At 50.9% G+C, this 18,568-nt stretch overlaps 1 protein-coding gene across 1 annotated transcript in view; it reads right to left on the bottom strand.

The window, feature by feature from the left end:
• Positions 1 to 18,568, bottom strand: part of cdk15 (cyclin-dependent kinase 15) — an 86,720-nt gene that overhangs the window by 39,932 nt on the left and 28,220 nt on the right. Inside the window, exon 2 of the mRNA XM_034182243.1 lies at positions 16,575 to 16,751. Within this exon, the coding sequence (XP_034038134.1) occupies positions 16,575 to 16,751 (177 nt within the window). The remainder of the gene's footprint in view (positions 1 to 16,574; positions 16,752 to 18,568) is intronic.

Here is an 18,568-nt window from a genome sequence, read left to right as displayed (position 1 = left end):
AAGGCCACTTTAACTGCCAGAAGTTCACGGTCACTGATGCCGTAGTTATGAGACAGATAGGCACACAGATGTAGCCGTCTGTCTGTGGGACTCAATTGAGACAGGATCGTGTTCACACCGATATCTGAAGCATCGACCTCAACCACAAGCTGCCGTGCGGGGTCAGGAAGTAGTACCGGGGAAGCTGAAAACTGCTTCTTTAGAACCCCAAAGGCCTCATCACATTCCGGAGTACACTTGAACACCCGGAGAGACGAGGTCACATTGTAAAGGGGTACAGCAACTGAGGTAAAATTACGGATTAATTTTCGGTAGAAGTTAGTGAACCCTAAAAACCTATGAACCTCTTTCTGACTACTGGGCTCTGCCCAGTCCCACACTGCCACCACCTTGTCTGGGTCCATTTGAATCTTCCCTTCAGCAATGACAAAACCCAGGAAAGATATAGTTGACATATGAAATTCGCACTTTTCTGCCTTGACATATAGATCGTTATGAAGCAGGGTTTGTAACACGGTCCGAACGTGCCGGGTGTTTGTTTCAAGGTCTGGCGAGAAAATTAGAATATTGTCTAAATATACAAAAACAAACTTGTTAAGGAACTCTCATAAAACGTCATTAACTAGGTTCTGGAACACAGTCGGTGCGTTGGTAAGCCCAAAAGGCATCACAAGGTACTCATAGTGACCGGTAGGGGTATTGAACGCAGTTTTCCATTCATCCCCTTGTTTGATCCTGACTAAATGATATGCGGTTCAGAGATCCAGCTTAGTAAAAATAACTGGCGCCCTCTAGCAACTCAAAGGCAGACGACATCTGCAGCAGCGGGTACCAGTTCTTGACTTTAATACGAGGTCTGTGAGAAAAGTATCCGACCTTTTTATTTTATGCAAAAAATATATGGATTTGATTCATATGTTTTTACGTCAGGCAAGCTTGAACCTTCGTGCGCATGTGTGAGTTTTTTCACACCTGTCGGTTGCATCATTCGCCTGTGGGCAGGCTTTGAGTGAGCACTGGTCCACCCCCCTCGTCGTTTTTTCATTGCGAGGAAATGGCGGAATGATTTGGGCTTTGTTCCATCAGAATTTTTTCAGAAACTGTTAGAGACAGGCAGCTGGAAACCATTCGAAAAATTTATCTGGCTTTCGGTGAAAATTTTACGGGCTTCACAGAGAATAAGGAGTGTTACTACAGCTTTAAGGATGGCCCACAATGGCGCATGGCGCGCTGCGCTCCGAGTCACCATCGAGAGGCAGAAACCACCACATCATTTCTAAACAGATGGCTGTGTGGAGCCGGGACCGTCGTGTGCATTTCTCTGGTTATCACAAGAGCTGGACATCAGCCATTTTCCGGCAGATTTCACTTTTAACAAGCGATTTTGTCATGGAAAGCCGCGCGGAGGCTTCGCGCGTCACGACGGATTCGCTGATGGAGCGAGAGAAAGAACACCTCCGTTTTTGAGTGCCCAGCTCTCCACAATTTCTCTTATACTCACTCGACTGGTAAGCCACTGAAAGCCGAGATAGGCATGTCCCAACTTGTCCTCTAACACTCCAAAAATGCATGGGTTCTTTGGGTCCCTGATGTGTAGGCTTGATGTCGGTGTCTGAGAAGTTGAGGTGAAAACTGAACTGTGACTCACCCGCACGGATGCCTGAGACCTCACAGCGGCACCCCTGACTGGACAAGAGACCAGATGACCCAATTGTCTACAGTAGAAACAAAGTCTGTTGTCATGTCTGTGGCAACATTCCTCCTGGGACAGCCATGTTTGGCCCAGCTGCATGGGTTCTTTGGGTCCCTGACATGTAGGCTCGATGTCGGTGCGGTGGGTGCTTGATGGTCCAGAGTTAGGCGTAACGGTGCGTCGAGGTGCATAACGAGGCTCACGGCACGATCACTCCGATAGGCACCAGTCGATCTGGATGGCGAGGGCAATCAGCTCATCCAAATCCTGGGGAAGGTCGATGGGAATGAGCTGTTACTGGACATCGGGAGCCAGTCCCTGGTAGAAGGCGTCAATGAGGGCAGCTGGATTCCACTCACTCTTGGTGGCAAGGACCCGGAAATCAACAGCATGATCTGCCTCCCGGTGAGTACCCTGCTTTAGCCTCAGAAGTGAGTGCGCCACCTCATGCCCCGGAGACGTATGCTGAAATAGCTGCTGTAAGGCTGTTGTGAAAGCCAGGAGGAAGGAAGGAGCAAGATGGCGCCTGACAGCTCCACTCTCCTGTTGCCCATGCTACAGCCCTGCCGGAAAGATTCAAGATCATGTATACTATCTTGGTCTTGTCTGACGGAAACATAGATGACATTAATTCATAATGCAGTTCGCTCTGAGTTATGAATGGCAGGACATCACCAGTCTCTCAGGAGAATTGCTCCAGGCAGGAGAGCTGAGTGCAGGGGGCGGACTCAGCTACGTAAGCCTGTAGGGTGGCCAGAGGATTAGGGGAGGGCTGGCTGGTGCTGCCTATTGCCAGGTCTGGGCCTGCCTGAATGTTGAGCTTGGAGTTCCATTTGAGTACTCACAAAAGACATGAAGGCATCTTGTCATTGTGCAAGCTTGCTGAAACCGGTACTGAGAGCGGCGAGCCAGTCCTCTTGCTCATCTAGCTGCCTACTGTGGTGGTGTACTGCATTCTGGAAGGGAGACGAGTCCACTGCATCCATCATTGGCCAGATTGATCTATCACGACTGGTTAACAGTTGTGGCAGGACGCAAATGCAGGACTCAGACTCAAAGCTCTGTAAGTAAAAGCGGCTTACTGGGCCGGCAACCAGGGTCCAGTACACAGGTAGGCAGTCCAACAAGATAAACAAAATCAAGAGCATCAGGCAATCGCGTGGTCAATAAAGACGGGGGGCAAGCAGGTCGAGAACAGTAGATACAGAGCCGGAAAGAAGGCATAGAGCACATCAATCTGACGAAGGAGCAGAGCAAAATTAACCTTATAAGAACACCCAAGTGATAAGCTGCAAATTGAGAACAGGTGAGTGTGGAAAGGGAGAGAGAGAGACACCCACCACCAACCGCCAGAAGAGACAGACAAGAGAAATAGAGACAGAAAAGACCCAAGCAGGCAAAATCCCAACAAGAGCATAAAGACAATCCAAAACACAAGAAAATACTTGAGCAGGGACATAAAAAACAGGACCAAGCCCAAGCCTGACATTAATACTCTCAAACATCGTTTCTCGTCAGATCTCATATTAATCCAGCTGGACCCGGACGGCCAGTTCATCGTGGCGATTGATGCCTCCGACATCGGGATCAGGGTCATCCTGTCCCAGGGAACTGTATCAGGTTTGATGGACAAAAACATCTCGACACAATTGCAGGACTTGACACAGTAGCTCTGGTTCATAAAGCGTTTACTGAAAGATTCATTGGGGTCTGGTACACAGCAAGGCAGTCCAAAATAAGCAAGCAGATCAAAAACATCAGGCGTACGGCATTGGCGATACAAGCAGGCAGGTGGTCAAAACACAAGATGGTAGCAGGATTTGGAAACATGGAACACAGAGCTGGAAGCGAAGGCACAAGGCGCAATGATCTGGCGAAGGAGTAGTGACAGTGGGACATAAATACACCCAGGTGATGAGATGCAGATTAGAAACAGGTGTGTGGAAAGATCCATAACAGGATGTGGCCCAAGCAGAGTGCAGCGCCCACCACCAAGCACCAAGAGAGACAGACAAGAGAGATAGGGACAGAAAAAGAGCAAGCAGGAAAAACCCAGCACAGGGAAAACCATAAAAACCTAAACTAAACATGGCATGACATTGAGCACAGGTACAAAGCATGACAAGACTCCCCCCCCCCCCCCCCCCCCCCCAAGGGCCAACTCCTGACTGCCCAGGGGAATCAGGATGCTGAGCATGAAAGTCCGTGATAAGGTCCGGGTCCAGAATGAAGCGGGAGCGGATCCAGGACCGTTCCTCTGGCCCATACCCCTCCCAGTCCACCAGGTACTGCACCCCCTCCTATGCCGCCAAGATCCCAGGAGGCGCCGAACAGAGAAACCCGGCCACCACACACAAACTGGGCGGCAGGTGGGGGAACGGCCAGAGTGCACAAAGGCTAGTGTGGACAGACTTTACATGGCTGACGTGGAAGGTGAGGTGTATCTTCATGGACCTGGGCAAAAGTAGATGGACTGAAACAGGGTTAATCACTTTAGAGATGGGGAATGGACCAACGAACCTGGGAATGAGCTTCCTGGGGAGTCCATGGATGGGCAGGTGGCGAGTGGAGATCCAGACTTTCTGACCCGGAGTGTAGGCTGGTGCTGAAGACCTCTTCCTATCGGCTGCAGTTTTATAAGGGACCGACGAACGCTGAGGAGCCTGATGGGCCCACTCCCAGGTTTGTCGGCATCGAAGGATGAGGGACAAGGCAGAGGGCACCCGAGACTTCAAGTGTGGGGCAGAACAAAGATGGTTGAAATCCATGTGACACATGAAACGGGGAGTAGCCTGTGGATGCAGATGGCAAGCAGTTATGCGCTAGTTCAAGCCACACTAACTGTGAGGCTCAGGTGGCCGGATGCTGAGAAGCACGGATACGCAGGCCCTTTTCCAACTCTTGATTGACTCTTTCAGTTTGTCCGTTTGCTTGTGGGTGGTATCCCAAGGTTAGGCTGGAGGTGACCCTCAGCAGATGACAGAACTCCTTCCAAAATCAAGATACAAATTGAGGCCCTTGATCAGAGATTATGTCCTGTGGGATACCATGCAATTTGAAAACGCGAGTCAACAAAACTTCAGCGGTCTCTTTGGTGGGAGGTAATGTTGGCAAGGGCACGAAATGGGCCATTTTAGAAAGACGATCAACAACTGTTAATATTACTGTATTGCCCTTAGAAGGCAGAAGGCCTGTGACAAAGTCAAGGGTAATGTGTGACCAAGTTCTCGTCAGAACGGACAAAGGCAGGAGTTTACCAGACGGTGAGTGAGTGAAAGATTTATGCATAGCACAAGTGTGGCACGCCTTGACGTAATCGGTGATATCGGAAAGCAGGCAAGGCCACCAAAACCTCTCCTGAACAATGCATATGGTATTCTTGATGCCTGGACACAGGTACCCTTAGGACACCCCAGAGGAATGGGTATGTCACGCACGGCAGAACAAACTTTAGTCTCAATATCCCAGGTAATGGCAGAGACAAAACAAGACTCAGGAAGGATTGTACTTGGCTCAGACAGAGCAACAGAAGGATCTCCTTGTCGGGAGAGTGCATCCGGTTTGCCATTTTTGGATCCAGGGTGTTATGGCAGTACAAAATTGAAACAGCTAAAGAAAATAGCCCAACGAGCCTGCCTAGAATTTAACCGTTTAGCTGAGCTCAAATACTCTAAATTTTTGTGATCAGTTCATACCAAGAATGCCACTTGTGCCCCCTCAAGCCAATGGCACCACTCCTCCAAGGCCACTTTAACCACCAACAGTTCTTGTTCACCTATGTTATAATTACATTCTGCAGGAGATAATTTCTTGGAAAATAAGCGCATGGGTGTAATTACTGTGGATCTATGATATTCACACTTTTCAGCTTTTACAAATAGATGATTGCGTAACAGCGTCTCCAGAACTGAGCGGACATGCCGCATGTGAGTTTCTTCATCTGGGGAAAAAAAATCAGAATATCATCCAGATAAACAAATGCCTGTTCTTCCAGTAAACGTTTCAACACTGAGCTGTACTTCTGCATTTTGCATTTGCGTCCAACCCTTCGAGCCTGTTAGATCGAACTGGCCAACTATGGATGCAGCAGACACAGATTTGTTCCAGTGGGCGGTACACCACCACAGCCAACAATTAGCGCAACAGGAGGACCGACTTGCCGCTCTGAACTCTGGGCTCAGTGCGCTAGCCGAATGACAAGATACGTTCATGGACTCAGTAAGTGCTCAAATGGAGCAGCTACTTATTGCCATAAAACAACAGGCTATGACCAGCATGACTCCCATAGCCACAGCACTTCCAGGATTGTCAGCTGCCCCACTGGCTCCCATTCCAGTACTAGAGGTCTGCAATCAACTTTCACGCCCTGAATGTTTTTCTGGTGAATCAGGGGATGTCAAACCCTTTATCACACAATGCAAACTGCATTTTGAATTGATGACACCAATGTTTCCGACCGAATGGTCGAAGATAGCATTTGTCATCACTCACCTTACCCGTCAGGTGGTAGCCTGGGCCACGACTGAATGGAGCCGAGACTCACCATCTTGCTCCTCCCTGGCAGCCTTCACCAAATCCCTTCAGCAGGTTTTCCAGCGCTCCTCTCCTGGGCATGAGGCGGCGTGTGAGTTGATGAGGCTGAAGCAAGGCAATCGCAGAGCGGCTGATTACGCGATTGACTTCTGCATTTTGGCCGCAAAGAGCGAGTGGAACCCTGCAGCACTCCAAGACGTATTTTTCCAAGGATTGAACAAAAGCATCAGGAGCCAGCTCATTGCAGTGGATCTGCCTGAAGACCTAGATGACCTCATAACCCTGGCCATCCGCACCGACCGTCGCCTGTCGGAGCACCCTCGTTGGGATCGCCATCACCACAGTATCACGTTGGACCGGCCGCCTACTTCTGGTCATCAGAGCTTCCTCCCCTCCACTTCCACTGAGGAGCCCATGCAGGTGGAGAGGGCCCGTCTCACCAATGAAGAGAAGGAGCGCCGCCATGTGGAGGGACTGTGTTACTACTGTGGTCAACCTGGTCATGTGCTTTTACATTGCCCAGTCAGGGCTGCCCCAGTGCGGCCAAGAGCGGTAGTGCGGGTGAATCAAAACTCAATTATCCTCTCATCTCAGAATGTGATAAATGATAAATGTGATAATGCAGATGGACCCAGCTAAAGTAGTCGTGGTCTGTGAATGGGCGGTTACGAAAGGTCACAAAGACATTCAACAGTTCCTGGGCTTCGCCAACTTTTATCGCAAGTTCAACCGCAATTTCAGTACAATCACAGCTCTGTTACATAATGTCACTTCCTCGCTTTGTCCGTTTGTATGGACCCCGGCGTGCGATGAGGCATTCAGGAACCTAAAGAATCATTTTACAACAGCCCCGTGTTGCTCCTTCCTGACCCCGCCCAGCAGTTCGTGGTTGACATCGATGCATCTGATGTTGGTATTGGGGGCAGTGCTTTCCTCAAACAGGGTCCGGCGATAACAAGTTACACCCATGCGCCTTCCTATAAAAAAAAATCACTGCCGGTGAGCGCAGCTACGGCACTGGTGATTGCAAACTGCTGGTGGTAAAAGTTGCCTTGGAGGAGTGGTGGTACTGGTTGGAGGGGGCACAGTTGACTTTTTTGGTCTGGACAGACCACAACAATCTGGTGTATCTCCGCACCGCCAAACATTTAAATGTGCGTCAGGCTAGGTGGGCCATCTTTTTCAGCTGGTTCAGTTTAATTTTATCATATCGTTCAAGATCAAAGAATGGCAAGCCTGACGCGATCTCCCGGTTAGATGACTCCACTGTGTTGTGTGGGCCGCCAGAAGAGGAGGTACTGCTGGCCCACCACCAGAGGGCGCCCTGCCTGAAGTGCGGGCTTCAGGCACGAGAGGGCGCTGCCGCCACAGACACAGCCGGGAGTGACAGCTGTTACTCATTACTTCCTGACAGCTGTCACTCATTCTTCATCACCTCACTCCATAAAACCCAGACGTCATCTCCACCTCATCGCCGAGATATCGTACTTCATTGAAGGTAATATCCTCAGCCATTTTGTGTTACAATATATCTGTATATTGTGAGTGTTTGCAGGAGTACCGGTTCCTCTTTCTGTGGAAGCTGAGTGAGTGCAGGACGGCACTCTTTTCCCCTGAGGAATCACTGCGGTACTCATCACATATTGAGTGAGAGGTGGAGGTGGCATTCCCACCGTTGTTGTTACTGGGTGTACACACACCCACACTTGACTGTCTTTGTTCTCGCCAGCAGTACCAGATCCAACAGTCGGAGACGGTGATCACCTGGGAATTCGGGACTTGGCGGCTCCAGTATTCACCAGGTTCGGTGGTGGCAGAAATCGTGTGGTTCCGGCCCTTCTCAGGACAGACGTCTTCTATCCTCGAGCCTGCCCACACGTCACCTTTGTAATTTGACTGTAATCATATTCTGAGATTGTCTGTATATTCGTTGTGCACATTTCACAACATTAAATTGTTACTTTTTGGCTCATCTATTGACCGTTCATTTGCGCCCCCTGTTGTGGGTCCGTGTCACTACACTTTCACAACACACTGACTCTAATTCCGCTCCCGAGCCAATTCTGCCTGACAAATGTTTTGTGTCTGCGCTAACCTGGAGCATCAAATCAAAGGTTAGGTCTGTCCTGGGAAATATTGCCCCCCCCCCCCCCCCCCCGACTGTCCTAACGGCAAGTTATTTGTTCCGACCTCACTAAGGGAGGAAGTCATTCATTGGTGCCATCTGAACGCTCAGAGGGCAATGTATATACTATCACAACAGTTCAAAAATATTATCTGATGTGAAAGAATATGTGAATGCTTGTTCTGTTTGTGCGATGTATAAGACCGCTACATGTCCACCCGCAGGTGCTCTTTTGCCCTTACCCATTCTCCGTGGACTTTGTGTCTAGTTTACCGCCCTCTAAGGGCCACTCTGTGATCATGATGGTTGTAGATCATTTGTCCAAAATGGTAGATTTCATACCATTGCCAAAACTCCCGTCCTCTAAGGAAACTGCAGAAGCCTTGTTGGTGCATGTTTTCAAGCTACATGGGTTACCTCAAGACATAGTCTCTGGCCGGGGTCCCCAGTTTGTTTCTCATTTCTGGAGGGAATTCTGTCGACTTCTCGGGGTCACGTCTAGTCTCACCTCACGTTTTCACCCTCAGGCCAATGGTCAGGCTGAACACCTTAATCAGGAGTTAGAGAAGGGTCTCCAAATTTTGTCTTCCCAATTTCCCCCCTCCTGGTCCACCCAGCTACCCTGGATCGAACTTGCTCACAACTGCTTGCCTACTGCAGCCTCTGGCTTCTCTCCGTTCCACGTTGTCTTTGGTCATCAACCTTCTCTTTTCCCCTCCACAGATTTTCACTCACCTGTTCCTTCTGCACTAAGCCTTATAATGCGGTGCCAATGGACCTGGGAGCAGGCCCGGGGCACCCTGTTGTGATCCTCTGAAAGCTATAAAGTGGCGGCGGATCACAGACGGTCCGCAGCACCTTCCTACACTCTGGGACAGTGGGCCTGGTTGTCCACACGACACCCGCCTCTGCGTGGTGTTCCTTGTAAGATGGCTCCCAGGTTTGATGGTCCGTTTCCGATAGCTAAGATCGTTAATCCAGTCTCTGTCCATCTAGCTGTTCCCAGGTCTATGAAAGTCCATCCTACCTTTCACGACAGCCAGCTTAAACTGGTCCGATCTACACCGTTGTGTCTTATTCACCCCTCTGATCCTGGGCCATTGGGGTCGGCCCTTGGGGGGGGGGGGGTGTACTGTCAGGCTCCTGGGTTGTGGGGTGGTTTCTGTGTCCTGTCTGTCTCTTTTTCTATTTTTCTGCTTGGGTTTACACTGTCCTGCTGTTTATTGCCTTCTTCTCTTGGTTCTTGGTGGTGGGTGTCTCCGTCTGTCTGGCCACACCCCGGTTCTGGGAGTTTCTCAACACACCTGTTCTGAGTTGCAGTTAATCACTTGGGTGCTTTATAAGCTTCACGGTTTGACTCTGTCCTTCACCAGTTTGATGCACCTTGTGCCTTCTTACCAGCTCAGTATTTGTGTTCCTGCCTTGCTTTGTTTGCCTCATCGGTTTGTGACGACTACCTGCTTGTATTTCAACCATACTCTTTGCCTGATGTTTTTGATCCTGTTGCTTTGTTTGGACTGCCTATGTGTGTACCGACCCCAGCCTGTTCTTCCAGTAAACGGTGTTTCACCACTGAGCTGTACTTCTGCATTTTGCATTTGCATCCAACCCTTCAAGCCTGTTAGCACTAAATGGTATGCATTATGTAAGTCAAGCTTGGTATAGTAGTTCAAACGCAGTGGTGATGAGAGGCAGGGGGTAACGGTTCTTGACAGTAACATCATTAAGGCCGCGATAATCTATCCATGAGCGGATCAACTTGTCTTTCTTTTCCACGAAGAAGAACCCCAACCCTGCGGGTGAAGACAAGGGTCAAATCAAACCTGCTTCTAACGATTCCTGGATATACTCATTCATAGCGATGCATTCAGGGGCAGACAGAGAAAACAGTTTTCCTCGAGGAGGACTGGTACCGGGAAGTAGCTCAATGGCACAACCGTAAGCACAATGCAGAGGTAGCGATTTAGCCTTGATTTTACTAAAAACCTCTGTGAGGTCATGATAACACAAAGGAACCCCGGTGAGATAGGGATTAGACGTTAAGACCATTTTAGCAGAACTGATTAACCACCAACCCGCACAGGCGGGTCCCCAGGAACTAATTTGTCCTTCAGACCAATTTAACTGTGGGCAATGCATCTTTAACCTGGGGTGCCCCAAAATAGCCAAATGAGTCATTTTATCGAATACGTGAAAACATCGTCTCAGAGTGATTTTCTGCAATAATCAGCCGGACTGACTCAGTGCGGTGAGTGATACGACTGAGCTCACGGCCATCCACGGCATGCATCACCAGAGGATGTGGGAGATGGTATAATTTAAGATGCAGGGACCTGGCAAGAGAAGATTGCAACAAATTAGCATCTGAGCCAGACTCAATAAACACCGGCACGGCACAGGAAGAATACTCTGAGATAAACCTGGCCATAATCACATTTTGAGGAGTTACAGAAGAAATGGAATTCTGACTCACCCGCAGTACCGGTCGTGACTGCGCGAGGGCACCCCTGGATTGACACTCAGTGACCACATGTCCAGTGCGCCCACAGTAAAAACAAAGGCTCACGCCTCACGCCCTGGTGACGTGTGCTGGAAAACTTGGAGAAGAGCAGTCTTGAATGTTTGGAGAGAGCCGCACGACAGTAACTGCCTGCTCAACACAGCAACAACAGTACGGTAGAGCGAATGCAACACCGCCCCTGCTGCACCAATTCTCCGGACAATCTCATGCTCCATTGTCCCCTCACTCATGAACAAGACCCCAAGGTACTTGAACTTCTTCACTTGGGGCAAGATTGCATTCCCTCCCCGGAGTAGGCAATCCATCAGTTTCCTGCTTAGAACTATGGCCTCAGATTTAGAGGCACTGATCCTTATCCCACCTGCTTCACACTCGGCTGCGAGCCAATCCAGTGAGTGTTGGAGGTCACCGGTGGATGAAGCCAACAGGACCACATCATCTGCAAAAAGCAGTGATGAGACCCTGAGCCAATCAAACTGGAAACCTTCCACCCCCCGACTACACTTTGATATCCTGTCCATGAATATCACATACAGGAATGGTGACAAGGTGCAGCCCAGGCGGAGGCCAACCCCCACCAGAAACGAGTCTGACTTACTGCTGAGCACCTGATCACAGCTCTCGCTTTGTGATTACAGAGATTGGATGGCCCTGAGAAGGGGCCCCGTCACTCCATACTCCCACAGCACCTCCCACAGTATCTCCCAGGGTACCTGATCATACGCCTTCTCCAAGTCCAGAAAACACATGTAGACTGGATGAGCATACTCCCAGGCCCCCTCCAGGATCCATGATAGAGTGAAAAGCTGGTCATTTGTTCTACAACCAGGGTGGAACCCGCATTGTTCCTCTTCAGTCAGAGGTTCAACTATCAGCTGAAACCTCTATTCCAGCACCCTGGAGTAGACTTTACCAGGGAGGCTGACTAGTGTGATGCACCTGTAGTTGGCACACACTCTCTGGTCCCCCTTTTTACATATAGGGACCACCACCCCAGTTTGCCACTCCTTAGGCACTATCCCAGACGTCAGCGCAATGTTGAAGAAACGTCTCATCCAAGACAATCCCTCCACACCCAGAGCCTTCAGCATTTCTGGACAGATCTCATCAACCCCTGGAACCTTTCCACTGTGTAGCTGTTTGACTACCTCAGTGACTTCCACCAGGGAAAATGATGAGAATCCTCCATCAGCTTCCAGCTCTGCCCCAACTATAGAGGGCACTCCAGTCTGGCGCAGGAGTTCCTCAAAGTGTTTCTTCTGGTGGGGGATTACATCCTCCGTTGAGGTCACCAGAGTCCCATCCTTACTTTAGACAGCTTGGATGATTCCCCGTTTTCCCCTCCTGAGGTGCCTCACGGTCCACCAGAAGCACCTTGGTGCTGACCGAAAATCCTTCTCCATGGTTGCTCTGAACTCCTCCCACACCCGCTGCTTTGACTCCCCCACAGCAGAGGCTGCTGCCCTTCGGGCCTGTTGGTACCTTGCAACTGCCTCCGGAGTCCTCCAAAATAACATATCCCGGAAGGACTCCTTCTTCAGTCGGACGTCTTCCCTGACCACCAGTGCCCATCACGGTGTTTGAGGGTTGCCACCCCTTGAGGGACCTAAGATCTTCAGGCTAAAGATCCCCACTGCAGCTTTGGCAATGGAAGCTTTGAACATTGCCCATTCTGGTTCAATGCCCCCAACCTCCACAGGGATGCTAGGAAAGCTCCGCCGGAGGTGTGAGTTGAAGATCTGTCGGACAGTGGGCACCTCCAGACATTCCCAGTTCACCTGCACTATCCTTTTGGGGTTACCAAGTCTGTCCAAATTCCTCCTCCACCCTCTGATCCAACTCACCACCAGATGGTGATCAGTTGACAGCTCTGCCAATCTCTCCACCTGAGTGTCCAGAACATACAGCCTGAGATCAGAAGATACAATCACAAAATTGATCATTGACCTTCGGCCTAGGGTGCTCTGGTACCATGTACACTTATGAACATTTTTATGTTCAAACATAGTTTTCATTATGGACAGTCCGTGATTAGCACAGAAGTCCAATAACAAACGTCCGTTCAGGTTTATTTCGGGGAGGCCATTCCTCCCAATCATGCCTCTCCAGGTGTCTCTGTCATTGCCCATGTGTGCATTGAAGTCCCCCAGCAGAACAATAGAGTCCCCCACTGGAGCCCCATTCAGGGACTCCAAGAAGGCCGAATACTCCAAACTGCTGTTCGTGTGTATACCCACAAACAACAGTCAGCCCCCCCTGCCACCCAAAGACGCAGGGAGGTGACCCTCTCATCTACCAGGGTCAACTCCAACGTAGCGTTGCTCAACCGGGGACCTGTGAGTATCTCCACACATGCCCGGTGCCTCACACCCTGGGCAATTCCAGAGAAGAATAAGGTCCAACACCTATCAAGGAGAGTGGTTCTGGAGCTGAGGCTGTGCATGGAGGAGAGGCCCACCAGAACTAACTGGTATCGCTTCACCTCCCGCACAAGCTCCAACTCCTTCCCCCACAGCAAGGTGACGTTCCACACCCCCAGAGCTAGCCCCTGCCGTCCAGGTCCGGTCAGTCGTGGACCTCGACTTTCACTGCTGCCCATGGGACAGCACACTCGACATCAGCGGCCCCCCCTGCGGTTGGTGAGCCCACAGGGTAGAGATGGAAGGTCCACGTTGCCTTTTCAGGCTGTGCCTGACTGGGCTCTGTGGCAAGCCCAGCCACCAGGCACTCGCTGACAGACCCTACATCCAGGCCTGGCTCCAGATGGGGGCCCCGGGCTTCCTCCGGGCCGGGTCACATTTCCTTTGCCTTGTTCTATCATGGTGTCTTAAACCTTTACTGAATAACTGTTGGGGAAGTGTCGTGACACGGACCCACAACAGGGGGTGTTAATGAAGGGACAATGGAATAGCCAAAAAGTAACAATTTAATGTTGTGAAGGTGCACAACGTAATACAGACAGATACAAATATGCGCTATATCAATCCGACAAAAAGGTGGCAGGCTCGAAGATAGGAGACGTCCGGTGCGAGAACAGCCGGATCCCACACAAGCCTCACCACCAACGGACCTGAAGAACACCGGAGCCGCCAAGCCCTGCGCCCCAGGTGGCCACTGTCTTCAGCAGTCAGACCCGGTACTGCTGGCAGAAAACAGAAACAGTTCTGGATGAGTGTGAGTTCGCACACTCAGTAATCCCACAGTCTGTGTTCAGTAAGGAGGGAGAACCTCCACCTCCAGTCACACACTCGTGCAGCTCCTGTCTAACCACTTATCTGGTTGGGGTGTGAAGCGAAGCCGTCCCTGATCACACCAAACGCCAAACCCACAGATAAGGCAAACACCACAGGAAAACGGCTGCAAAGAAGTTCAGATTATTACTCAATGTGTTAAGTCAGCAGAGAAAATTACCTGTATGGTAGAAGATTTCTCGGCGAGGAGGTGGAGTTGCAGTCCGGTCTTTGTAGTGGTGGTGATGGGTGACAGCTGGTGTTGATAGATGACAGCTGTCACCTCCAGCAGCTCCGACGCCCTCTCGTGCTTGGAGCCCGCACTCCAAGCAGGGCGCCATCTGGTGGTGGTGGGCCAGCAGTACCTCCTCTTCAGCAGCCCACACAACAGGACCCCCCCCTCAACGGGCACCTCCTGGCGCCCGACCAGGTTTATCCGGGTGCCGGGCGTAGAAGTCAGCCAGGAGGGCCGGGTCCAGGATGAAGCTCATTTTCACCCAGGAGCGTTCCTCGGGACCATACCCTTCCCAGTCCACCAGATACTGGAAGCCCCGACCCTTGCGACGGACGTCCAGGAGCCGACGCACGGTCCACGCCGGCTCCCCGTCGATGATCCGGGCAGGAGGTGGTGCAGGTCCAGGGGTGCAGAGCGGTGAGGTGTGGTATGGCTTGATCCGCGACACGTGAAAAACAGGATGGATCCGCAGTGAAGCTGGCAGCCGTAGCTTCACTGCGGCCGGGCTGAGGACCTTGGTGATGGGAAAGGGTCCGATATATCTGTCTTTCAGTTTATGGGAGTCCACTTGGAGCGGGATGTCCTTTGTCGACAACCATACCTCCTGCCCAGGCTGGTATGCAGGGGCCGAGGAACGCCGGCGGTCTGCATGGGCCTTGGCCCTCATCCGGGCTTTCAACAGGGCAGAACGGGCGGTCCGCCACACCCGGCGGCACCTCCTGAGGTGGGCCTGGACCGAGGGCACACCGACCTCTCCCTCCACAAGCGGAAACAATGGGGGCTGGTACCCCAAACACACCTCGAACGGGGAGAGGCCGGTGGCAGACGACACTTGGCTGTTGTGGGCGTACTCGATCCAGGCCAGATGGGTGTTCCAGGCCGTCGGGTGCACGGACGTAACGCAACGGAGGGCCTGCTCCAACTCCTGGTTGGCCCGCTCTGCCTGTCCGTTCGTCTGAGGGTGATACCTGGACGAGAGACTCACGGTGGCCCCCAGTTCCTTGCAAAAACTCCTCCAGACCTGAGAGGAGAACTGAGGGCCACGGTCTGAGACGATGTCCGCTGGTATCCCATGCAGACGCACCACGTGGTGGACCAGGAGGTCTGCTGTCTCCTGGGCCGTAGGGAGCTTTGGGAGGGCCACGAAGTGGGCTGCCTTGGAGAACCGGTCCACTATCGTTAAGATGGTGGTGTGGCCCTGAGACGGCGGGAGGCCCGTGACAAAGTCCAGGCCGATGTGGGACCAGGGGCGATGAGGCACCGGTAGGGGTTGGAGGAGTCCTGAGGTCCTCTTGTGGTCCGCCTTGCCCCTGGCACAGGTGGTGCAGGCCTGGACGTAGTCCCGGACGTCGGCTTCCATAGACGCCCACCAGAAGCGCTGCTGGACTACTGCCATGGTCCTGCGCACTCCGGGATGACAGGAGAGTTTGGACCCATGGCAGAAGTCCAAAACTGCAGCTCTGGCCTCTGGTGGGACGTACATCTTGTTCTTCGGGCCGGTTCCTGGGTCCGGGTTCCGTGTCAGGGCCTCCCGGACGGTCTTCTCCACGTCCCAGGTGAGAGTGGCCACGACAGTGGACTCGGGGATGATGGTCTCTGGGGGGTCTGACAGCTCGGCCTTGGCTTCCTCTTCATGCACCCGGGACAGTGCATCCGACCGTTGGTTCTTGGTCCCGGGGCGGTATGGCCATGATCCAGTCGGTGCCAGTGGCTGCACTGAGACTACCAATGACCGGGGGAGTGTCACTTCTTGGGCAACAGTCAATTGCTGAGTGAAGTTTCACCTTGGTATCGCTGACCGAGGCCACAGCACGGACTGTGAAGGCAGACAGGACAGGGACTTCTGAGTTCTGATGTCACCAGACCTGAAGTAGGTCTATCCTTCTGCTGAGATCTGGAAGATTACAGGTATCTGGACCTCAGAGAGTGCAGCCACTGCCATGTGGAATCTAACCAGCAGCATCTCATTTTACTTCTGCATACGAATTCATTTATGCTGCTGGACTTTGTGATGTCATAAAGTGCTTCTTAGATGATTCATATCTTTATCATTCAGCATTTTTCTTTGCCAGACTTTGGTGGCCACCACGGTTTATTTGACAAGTTCTCTTAAAAAAGCAAGAAAATTAATTGTTCTGATGACAAGATTTGGCTTGAATGTGAACATTCCTGTACAAAAATTCCAGATCTGATCATTTGTGACTCACAAACATGTTTGAAGTTGATTTCAAACTGACCCGGTTCAGGTTCTGCTGGAGGATCTTCTCGCCTGTCGGGTCACTGTTACTGCGTCCTCGCTGCACTGGCCGGCGCTGGGCCTGTAGAGTGTGGAACCACTGAGGATGATGGACTCCAGTCTGGGATGAGTCAGTGTGGGACAGGACAGACGAGCCAGCGAGCTGAGACACACTGTACTGTTAAAAAAAAAAAAAAAAAATTAACTTTAAAACCAAAATGTTCTGGCTGCTTTAACATTTACAGTTAACTGAACTTGAAAATGAAGGTGAGGTCACTTATTTAACATTTAAGCATTCTTCTTGTGTCAGAGCGACAAACGATCAGTTAAGTTATGAGACGGCGTCTCATTGTGGAAGCGTCTGGTGATCACAATTCTACTGAAAAAGAAAATTTTAAAATTAAAAAGCTTTTGCAGAAAAACTTTTATTTTCAAAACATGGACACACGTCACTGAACAAATAAATAAAATAAAAATTCAATCATGTAATTTACATTTAATATTTTAAGTGCGCACTAAGAAAAGGACAAACATATTGAGTTTTTGTTTTCAAGCCAGCCATTTGAAATTAATTGGAAAGCTGGAAAGTGACGTCAGACTTCAGCTCCCAGAGTCCAGGTTCGATGTTTGTTAGTCAAAAATATAGAAAGTGTTAGCACTGCAGGGATCAAACTACTCCGTCGCTTCAGCGGATTTCTGTCAATTGGGCGATCGCGCTGAAGCAGTATTGATGCAAAAACAAGGCTGAATGCAAGATTTAAAATGTAAAATTTACCGCCTTCAAAATGTTCAAAAATTGATTTTTAGAATGTCTTTATTTTCCCTGCAGCAAGTCCCTGTGTCTGTCCCCCTGTGTGTTCCTCTGTCTGTCTCTCTGTGTCTGTCCCCCTGTGTGTTCCTCTGTCTGTCTCTCTGTGTCTGTCCCCCTGTGTCTGTTCCTCTGTCTGTCTCTCTGTGTCTGTTCCCCTGTCTGTTCCTCTGTCTGTCTCTCTGTGTCTGTCCCCCTGTCTGTTCCTCTGTCTGTCTCTCTGTGTCTGTCCCCCTGTGTATTCCTCTGTCTGTCTCTCTGTGTCTGTTCCCCTGTGTCTGTTCCTCTGTCTGTCTCTGTGTCTGTTCCCCTGTGTCTGTTCCTCTGTTTGTCTCTCTGTGTCTGTTTCCCTGTGTCTGTTCCTCTGTCTATCTCTCTGTGTCTGTTCCCCTGTGTCTGTTCCTCTGTCTGTCTCTGTGTCTGTTCCTCTGTCTATCTCTCTGTGTCTTTTACCCTGTGTCTGTTCCTCTGTCTGTCTCTGTGTCTGTTTCCCTGTGTCTGTTCCTCTGTCTATCTCTCTGTGTCTGTTCCCCTGTGTCTGTTCCTCTGTCTGATCCTCTGTGTCTGTTCCCCTGTGTCTGTTTCTCTGTCTGTCTCTCTGTGTCTGTTCCCCTGTGTCTGTTCCTCTGTCTGTCTCTCTGTGTCTGTTCCCCTGTGTCTGTTCCTTTGTCTATCTCTCTGTGTCTGTTCCTCTGTCTGTCTCTCTGTGTCTGCTCCTCTGACTGTCTCTCTGTGTCTGTTCCCCTGTGTCTGTTCTTCTGTCTATCTCTCTGCGTCTGATCCTCTGTCTGATCCTCTGTGTCTGTTCCCCTGTGTCTGTTCCTCTGATTGTCTCTCTGTGTCTGTTCCCCTGTGTCTGTTCCTCTGTCTGATCCTCTGTCTCTGTTCCCCTGTGTCTAATCCTCTGTCTGTCCGTCTGTGTCTGTTCCTCTGTCTGTTCCCCTGTGTCTGTCTGTCTGTGTCTGTTCCCCTGTGTCTGTCTGTCTGTCTGTGTCTGTTCCTCTGTCTGTCTCTCTGTGTCTGTTCCCCTGTGTCTGTCTGTCTGTGTGTGTTCCTCTGTCTGTCTCTCTATGTCTGTTCCCCTGTGTCTGTTCCTCTGTCTATCTCTCTGTGTCTGTTCCTCTGTCTGATCCTCTGTGTCTGTTCCCCTGTGTCTGTTCCTCTGTCTGTCTCTCTGTGTCTGTTTT

Source organism: Thalassophryne amazonica, chromosome 1 (assembly GCF_902500255.1).
Source record: "Thalassophryne amazonica chromosome 1, fThaAma1.1, whole genome shotgun sequence".
Taxonomy (NCBI): Eukaryota; Metazoa; Chordata; class Actinopteri; order Batrachoidiformes; family Batrachoididae; genus Thalassophryne; species Thalassophryne amazonica.
Note: the sequence above shows the minus strand (reverse complement) of the source record. Positions and strands in the feature narration are given on the sequence as shown.